The 9,126-nt window shown below is 44.6% G+C and overlaps 1 protein-coding gene across 1 annotated transcript; it reads left to right on the forward strand.

Moving 5' to 3' along the window:
• Positions 1–1,841: 1,841 nt before the first annotated feature.
• Positions 1,842–8,052, forward strand: RPL7L1 (ribosomal protein L7 like 1). The gene is made up of 7 exons (XM_054569370.1): positions 1,842–2,183; positions 2,845–2,953; positions 3,622–3,785; positions 5,195–5,332; positions 6,035–6,144; positions 6,576–6,790; positions 7,654–8,052. Exons 1-6 carry the CDS (start codon positions 2,170–2,172, stop codon positions 6,782–6,784), a joined length of 744 nt encoding a protein of 247 aa, XP_054425345.1. The 5' UTR covers positions 1,842–2,169; the 3' UTR covers positions 6,785–6,790; positions 7,654–8,052.
• The last annotated feature ends 1,074 nt before the right edge of the window (positions 8,053–9,126 follow it).

The following is a 9,126-nucleotide window of genomic DNA, read 5'->3' on the forward strand; positions in this document are numbered from 1 at the left end:
TTTCCATAATTTAATCATTCCCTAGCGATGGACAATTGAAGTGGTCAAGAGAACAGAGGCCTCTGAGGACAAGCTAAAAAGAGTAAGATTTTTGAGGCTGTAAATGCCCATGCCACATTCTCATTAAGTAACCTCACTTTGAAAAAACAAACAAACAAAAACATGTATATCACCTACAGTTTGAGCACATGGCAAAAGCTGAGTAGACACGTTCAATTAGTGAACAATTTTTGGTTAAAGAGGGCCGTATCCGTTTTTCTCTGATCAATCCGGCGGAACAATGTCTCAGGCCCTTAGAATAAGTACTCTCCTAGCGCCATCTGCTGGCACTGGAAAACCTTTTCTGAATCCTGGCCTCTAAAGTCTTTGCGGCCAGGAATATTGTTGATATCCCTGAAATTCCTCCTCTTCCAAGGTTGTCAGTACCACAGAACCTACGTCTTATCTGTAGACAGGGGAAATTAGAAAATACTGACTTATTTCTGTTAGGTGACCCTCCTGTTTTTGGCCTTTTACAAACTAAAACATATGGTGAGATTTGAGTGAGAGTAAGCCTCTCATCGCAGTCTGTGACCCTAAAGTTTGTATTGTCCTTGATATTTATTCATCAGGTAATGAGCTCTGTGAGTGGCACTATCTTTCTGGTTGCGCTAGTTACATAGCACATACCAATATGATGCCCCCACAGGTGTCCACTGCCCTGATGGGTGCTGTAGAAGATTCAGGGAATTAGAATACAAGTTCCCTGCCTTCAGAGCACCCAATCTAATTAGGGGGAAAAAATAAGCCAAACAGTACAGGGTAAATTCTGTGGCAATCTATAAGTGCTGACTGTCAAATAATAACATTGCCTTAGACTCTTAGGCTAAATACACTGTGTTAGATACTTGGCAATGCCTGGAGACATTTTTGTCACAACTGGCATGGGGATGCTACTGGTTTATAGTGGGTGGAAGTTTGGGATGCAGCTAAACATCCTACAGTGCAAAGCATAGCACCCATAACAATTATCTGGCCCAAAATGCCAATAGTGTCAAAATTAAGATACCTGGGCTAGACTGTTTGAATCAGAGGTGAGCAAAGCAGGCATGGTCTCTGCCTTTCTAGTGTCATGAGGGGAAATGAAAAATGTAAAAAAAAATAATAATAATAATGTGCTGAAGGAATTCAGAGAATGAGACTACCCGAACCTTGCTTGTCAAAATGCAGTCTAGACTGAAGCCCCCATCACTTTGCAGCATGTTAAAAATGCCATCTACCTGAATCCCCCACCCCGTCCTGAATAAAAATCTGCGTTTTAACAAGATCCTCAGGTGCCTCCTATGCACATCGATGCACACACGCCATCCTCTGGAAGTTTTCAGAAAAGACAGGATTTGAGTTATTTTTCGTTGCTTTACAAAGACGAAGAGATAAATAAGCATATTCCAGGTGGTAAGTGGGAATGTTCTGAGATGACAAGGAGGAATTTCTAGTTTTCGGTCCAGCACCGATAACTAACATAGTGTCGACTGCTTACCGTCAGACTTTGTGCTAAGCGATTTATACAAAATAACTCATATAACCTTCGTAACGCTATTAGATAAGGTTCATTATTATACTCATTTTATAAAGGAAACGAAGATACAAAGCGAGGGCTCACTGTTGGAGCTGGACAGACAGAATCAGAGCTGCATTCTACAGCCCTAAGTCGTCCACAACACCTCTGCCGACACAGGAAAGCCAAAGCCGCGGGCCCCAGCTCTCCCCGCAGCGAGCGAGAAGGCCAAAGGCATTCCAGAGCTGTCTACCCTTCTGGAGTCCTGCAGCTCAGCGGAAGGGGGAGGAGCGGAGCACACCCTCCACCGGAAGTCGTGGGTGCAGTGTGGGAAGCTTTTCATTGTTTACAGTCCAGTCACCAGCAGGAGGAGAATATAACTTAAATGAAAAGGGCTAGATGTGAAGGTTATAGAGCTCTAGAATACTTAGAAGCAGTGTGAAGAAAGCTTTGTGCAATCCTCGGCAGGAATTGGACTTAGCAAGACCTCAGCAGTTCGCTATTGCTAAGAGGGCGCTCGGTATCCGAGCTGTGAGCTGGAAAGGACGCCTCTATGGTCGAGTAAATATAGAGTGGTTCCTCGCGTCCCCACGTGATGACTGCGCCTGCGCAGTAGCCCCAGCGTCGCGACAATGGCGGAGGGAGAGTGAGTATTTGGGACTTTGAATGTCTGGCGTGGGTCCTTGAACATCCAGTGCCATCCACGATATTTATTTCTCGGTGGCGAAAAACAAGGATACTTACGGAATGAAGGGAGAGAATAGAAAGGACTCCAGATTACAGAAGGTGGGAGGTGAAGGGTGAGGACCCGTCGGGTTGGGGGGTGGGGCGGACAGAGGGGGTCATCGTCAAATTCGGATTACAAGGAAGGATGAGGATTGGCTTCCAGGACGCGGGGCTGGTGCGTGCCGGAGTTGCCCAGGCTGACTTCGGTATTCCCGCTGCAGATGGGTCTACACCGTCCCCTCCCCTACCCCCTACTTTCACTCCCACCCCCTATCGCTATCTTCACAGCGTTATACTAAGATGTCATTGTTGAGAGTGTTTATAAAAGGCTGTGTCAGTAAAAACTGCATTGACAATACGACGAACAGTGCCTAAAGGGTTCATGATTTTTTAAGGCTTTGGGGCCGAGGGAACATTAGGGATCCATTTGAGGACTGGAGTCAGAAACCACAGCTTTCAGAAGAGTCTCAGTTCCTAGAAATTTGAAGACAGTAATGTTTCCCGAAGCCTAGGAAGTGGTTTGGAAATTCATTGAAGATTCGTTTCCTAAATATTGTCGCTATCTCAATTTTCTGTGTCAGGCAAAGAAAAAAGATCCCTTTGGTTCCAGAAAATCTCCTGAAAAAAAGGAAGGCTTACCAGGCCCTCAAAGCCACCCAGGCAAAGCAGGCACTTTTGGCAAGGAAAGAGGTAATGGTGGGGAACCAGGAGGGTGGCATCAGAATTTGTATTTGGTGATTTTTATCCAGCTTGGGTTGTACTAGATTTAGTCTCCCCACCCACCCACATTGGTTCCATTGTACAAATAAATGGTTCATATCTTCATTTAGCAAATATTTATCAAACACTTTCTTTGGGCAAAACACTGGAATAGTTTGTTATGGAAAACATGGGATGGAGCTTGCACCATCCAGGTTCATGCCAAGTGATTTGAGAGACCAGGTATACTTGTGTAGCTGGAAGAAAACAGGTTTTTATAAGTGTGCCAGTTTTGCTATTTGCTGAGTGTTTTTGGATAAATAACATATTTTGAAGGCAGGGAACAGAACAAACTCCTGCTTGTTTTGTACTTTATGATGCTTAAATATTAGGTTCCATAAACGTTTGTTGATAAACATTAGCTAACAGCATATGAACAAATGTATTTATCAGAGACTTTCCCCGGTAGTTCCCACGTTTTCACAACTACATCTTTACCTGGGCATCTCATTTTTTGTATAAGAATAAAGGAGTTTGTTTGCTCCACTCTGCAGAACATAGAGGGAAATAAGCTCTATTACTAGACTAATGAATTATTGTTGTGGAAGTAGAGATGATTGGAGACAGAAAATAGTGGTGATGGTCTGCCTTCTCTGTAGCAGAGGAAAGGAAAAGATATCAAGTTTAAGCGACTGGAATGGTTCCTACACGATGCCTGGCGGCAACAGCGTGATAAGGTGCGCCTCAGACGACTGGAAGTGAAACCTCATGGTTTGGAAGTGCCAGATGAACATTCCTTGGCCTTTGTTGTACGCATCCAAAGGTAGGTGGTTGGGGCAGACTCTCGATTCAGCTTTAGACCCCTTTCTAGGGAGATGAGATAATAGGCCTTAAACCACCACGGCAAGTTGTGCTAGGAATTCAGGGTTGAGCTCAGCATAGATTTTGTCTTGGAGGTTAAGGAGACTGATCTTAGGCAAATAGACATGAAAATACACTAAGTGGCCCTGGCTTGTGTGGCTCAGTGGATTGAGTGCTAGTTTGCTAAGTGAAGGGTCGCTGGTTCGAGTCCCAGTCAGGGCACATGCCTGGATTGGGGGGCATGTGAGAGGCAACCACACATTGATGTTTCTCTTCCTGTCTTTCTCCCTCCCTTCCCCCTGTCTAAAAATAAATAAAATCTTAAAAAAAAAGAGAGAGAAAATACATTAAGTACTATGAGGGTCAAGTGCTGGATTAGAGGGGCAATATGTGTACTTCTTGAGGAAATTTTTTTTTTGTTGTTAATGTTTTTTTAGAGAGGGGAAGGGAGGAAGAAAAAGGGAGGCAAACATCAGTGTGTAGTTGCCTCACATACACCCCCACTGGGGACCTGGCCTACAACCCAGGCAGGTGCCCTGACTGGGAATCAAACAAGCGACCCTTTGGTTTGCAAGCTGGCACTCAGTCCACTGAGCCACAGCAGCCAGGGCAAGGACACTCTTCTAAAGCAGGAACTTAAAGCTGAGGCCTGCAAACGTGTAAGGAGTTCACCAGCGTCTGGAAAAGGCTTTCGAGTGTAGATGCGGAAAGTCCTGAAGTGGGGGAAACAAGGCATCTTTCTAGGAACTGAACCAAAGTCCAGTGAATAGAGCATATTCAGTGCTAGGGAGAGTAAAATGAAAAGCTTTTTACACATTTATGGTGTTTTCCTTACCCACTCCTACCCACACATACAGTTCTGCCTCTTCCTATCGACCCTACCCAATCACCCAAACCAGAAACCTGTGGGTTTTGACTACTTCTGAGCCCTCCTTCCTACCACTGTCCATAGTCTCTTCCCTGGGCTATTGCATTAGCTCTGTTTCCCTGCCTCTGCTGCCACACTCTAAATTCTGTCTTCTGTGCCCAAAAAGAAATCTGATGATGTCTTTTTTACTTAAAATTTCCCAAAACTTTTACTGTCCACAGAAGCAAGTCCAGCTTCCTTAGCTTAACACACATGGCCCTACGTCCCCTACACCAACACGCCACAAATTCAGGGACTACCTCTGTGTTCCCTTAGCACCTCAGACACTGTTCCACATTGTGTAGAAATGATCTGTTTACTTAGCTGCCTCCTGTTCAGCTGACGCTGTAAGGCACAGTCTGTGTCCTATTCTCTGGATGTCCAGTAGTGACACACATTGCATAGGCGCTTGTTGGGCTGACATAAATGGAACAGAGCCTGACTACCTCTGCTGTTCATTTCAGGATTAATGGAGTGAGTATAATGGTACAGAGGACTATTGCAAGGCTTCGCCTGAAGAAGATTTTCAGTGGTGTCTTTTTCAAAGTGACCCCCCAAACCATAAAAACGCTGCGTATAGTGGAACCTTATGTGACCTGGGGGTAAGCCTTTTTGTGTGTGTGGATTCATGTTTGATATTATATTTGAGCATGTGGAGAACATTAGGATGCACGGGGCACTGTTCTCCCAGCCTCTTGTTGCTGGGTTGAGAGAACACTTCGCTGTGACCGCAGTCACCAGAAATCAATGGCTAGCCTTGGGAACCTTGGACTCTGGGGCAGGTAGAGCAGGAGATGTCAGTGCTGCTGGTAGTGTGCCATGAACGGGACCGTGGCGGGGCCTGTTCCTGCGTAGGCCGAGGCTGAGTAAGATGAGTAGGGTAATACTAATTCTTGGAGTCTTGAAGCAGAAGTAGGAGCAGTGCTTGTGTAAGAGTAGTACTCCTTCGAATATTAAAACCTAACAAAGGCTTGAATTTAATTTCCAATTCTTGTACCATCTTGAGTAGAGGGTCAGCTAAGGCCCACATCCTAGACTATAAGCCAGGGCTTATTTTTGCCTGGTAACATTTATGTCCATAAATTTTAATTTCTAATTACATAGTCAGGGCCACTCTGGTTTTTTCCCTCTTCATTGTGTTTCCCCTAGCATCCCAGCTGCGGTGTGAATCCAGGGCATTTCGTGGTGAGGGGAAGGGGTAGTTGAAAGACTCTCTTCCTCAACCGGGCTGCAGGACTGAGTGGCCAGTGTAATGCAGCATGTCAGGAGATAGCTAAGGCTGTCCTTTTTCCTGCCTTGAATAGATTTCCAAATCTGAAGTCTGTCCGGGAACTCATCTTGAAACGTGGACAAGCCAAGATCAAAAATAAAGTCATCCCTTTGACAGACAACACAGTGATTGAGGAGCACCTGGGTAAGTGTTGCATCTTAGGGGTCAGTGTTGGTAAAAAGCAGGGATCTTTGGGGAACCTGGTATGGGGTCCAGGTAATACTTTTTTTTTTCTTAAAGATTTTTGTTTATCTTCTTTTAGAGGAAGGAAGGGAGGGAGAAACACAGGAAGAGAAACAGCAGTGTATGAGAGATAAACATCAGTTGCCTCTCGCACACCTTCCACCTGGGGACCTGGCCTGCAACCCAGGCTTGTGCCCTGACTGGGAATCAAACAGGCAACCTTTTGGTTTGCAGGCTGGCACTCCGTCCATTAAGCCGCACCAGCTAGCATGAGGTTATATGCCTCTTGAGGTCCCAAGAACCTTCCAGAGTGCCCCGCTCTGACATACAAGAGCCTCTCAGTATATGCTGGGGAAATGTTAAATAAGGGAAACTGCCCTTGTGTCTCTTAGGGAAGTTTGGTGTCATTTGCTTGGAAGACCTCATTCATGAAATTGCCTTCCCGGGGAAGAACTTCCAGGTGATCTCAGGGTTCTTATGCCCTTTCCAGCTCTCAGTGGCCCGTCATGCGACCAAGAATAGAGTAGGCTTCCTCAAGGAGATGGGCTCACCTGGTTATCGAGGTGAACGCATCAATCAGCTCATCCGACAACTGAACTAAACCCAGGTGAGGCAGGGCTGCACACTGCCCTTGGGCTGACTTTGCGGATCGTGTCTTGTCACTCAAAAATTCTTTTTGCATTTGCCTGTGTTTGAGAGGAACTTTGGCGCTGCGGGGAGAGAGGAGGATGGTATTTACAAGTCTAATGGATGGAGACATGCTTGGAAGGGTGAATGCCTGGTTAGGACAGGGTTGTGTGTATCCCAAGAATTACAGGATAGAAAATGTTGAGTGACAAAAAAAATTTTTTATATTGGGGGAGTAATATTAAAAATGAATTTTACACAATAATGCAAATGGGACATATGCTTAATTTCGTTGTCCAAGAACACCATCTTAAAGATCAAGCCAAGCCTATAGAGAGATCTAGAAGGATAAGATACCAAAGGTAAAAGACCTAATTTTATGGAGAAAAAAAATGCAAGTTACTCATAGGCAGAACCCAGCACTGATAAGCAGTGGAAGCGTTAGATTCCAAACTTGGTGTATTTCCATCAGCTTTTTCTTATGGTGATGCAAAGCGGGTGCAAGGGGGTGGGCCTTTCTTAGCGTGTTTCCTGTCTAACAGCAAACCTGTGGGGACTGAATTGTATCTTACGTGTGAAATTGCTTTATAAGGCTTGGTGTTCCATTTGTAAGTTTTCAGTTATATATTCATAATTATCAAATAGGAAGCAAGGCACAAAAGTCAGGTGGCTAGTAGTCTGTTCTAATACAAAAAATAAAAATGAATTTTAAACAGGATTTGAAGATCTAAACTATTTAATCTATTTTGTTGAAGGAGTCTTAACTCTGAAATTTGCTCTTTATTGTGGTTACCAAGTCACAGTTAATCTGTATTAACAAAATTGTGTTTTTCTTTCTCCCAGAATATCTGAAAGCACAATGCCTTGGAAACCTGTGCTTTTGTTTTTTGGAAATATCCAGTATCTTCAAAGAAGATTATTTTCTGCTATATCTTCAGAAACTGGAGGGGAAGAGTGAGGGAAAAGATGGTCCTAGCAGGCACTTCTTACCACAGCCCAGATCCAAAGGAAAAGTCTAGTGTGTTTTCCACATTGGCCCCTCCTGCCGCCACCTTTGAAATCAGCGAAGGACTCATGCCATGCAGGAGGGGTCCTGCTTTGTCCCATCTTCTACCCATGGGTTTAGTGTTGATGAATGGATACCCAAGCCTGAATGCCACGCCCAGAGGTGTGCTTGAACCTGGGAGTTCCTAAGGTCTTGTTTTGGAAAAAACTTGAAATACATTTAGAAGAGCACAAAAACAGTGTTCAGTTGTGTCTGTTGTGAGTCCGTGTTCCAACTTTTCAGTGACAGCTTTGCAAGCTCTCAAGCTTGGCTGGCTCTAAATACATCTAGTGGCTTCCTTACCATAGCTCAAGATTTTAGCCTCTTCTTGGATCTGTGAGAAAGGAAGGACCATTTCCCCAGGAAAACATGCATACACTCCAGTTTTTGCTTGAAAGTTTAGGGTGTTCATAGGCTCTTCTCAGGGATGCACGCATTTTACATGAGAAAGTCCTGCATTATCAGGATTGGTTGCCCAGGCTCACCTGGTTCCACGTCCTGTGGAAGACTAGAGCTTTTCCCTTCAGGCTAATGGGTGTTTCCTGTTAACACAGTAGGAGAGTGTAAGGCCCTGTGCTGTGTTTAACGGGGAATTGCCCGCCATTTATTTTCGCTGGGCTTTAGGGTGTAATTTTCTGGTTTCCCTGATGATTAGTCTGCTTAAAAACCCCAGTCATGACGGGGTGGGGTTGGAGGTGGAAGAAGGTATTGAAATAAATAGTAATGGGGAAAAAAATACAATAAAACACGAGAAAGTTTGGGAATTATATTTTTGACAGTCATGTTTGTGTTTTATACAATTAAAGTGTATGTTGGCATTTCTATGTCAGGCAATTGAATAAAATAGCCTTAAAATTATGAAAGAATGAACCATTCCTTTGGTTTTGCATGGATGAAATTGGACTATTTGGTCTTTTAGGCCCAGGGTGAGCTTATTTTGTCCCTTTCCTTGCATATTCTAGACTCCAGAAGTATTGCTCTCTCTCCTGCTGGTAATGATACAGACCAACATTAAAACGCTAGGGCTCCTGGGACATGCACTTGAAAAAGGGGTCTGATCCTGCTCCTGCTACCATCAGTGTCTACCCCCTAGTGAGTCTTCCCTTTGTTCCGGTCAGTCAGTTTCCCCAACCCTCCATCTGAGCAGTTGGTGAGGGTGTGCCAGGCCCAGGCTAAGACGTGAAAACTTGCTTACCCATTGTGTTGCCTGGTCCGTTAAGATCAGCTTTGATTCATGGGGCCCTCAAATGTATCTGAAACTACGCAGTACA

This window comes from Pteronotus mesoamericanus, unplaced genomic scaffold (assembly GCF_021234165.1).
Source record: "Pteronotus mesoamericanus isolate MK-2021 breed Mesoamerican mustached bat unplaced genomic scaffold, CSHL_Meso_final contig_20, whole genome shotgun sequence".
Classification (NCBI taxonomy): Eukaryota; Metazoa; Chordata; class Mammalia; order Chiroptera; family Mormoopidae; genus Pteronotus; species Pteronotus mesoamericanus.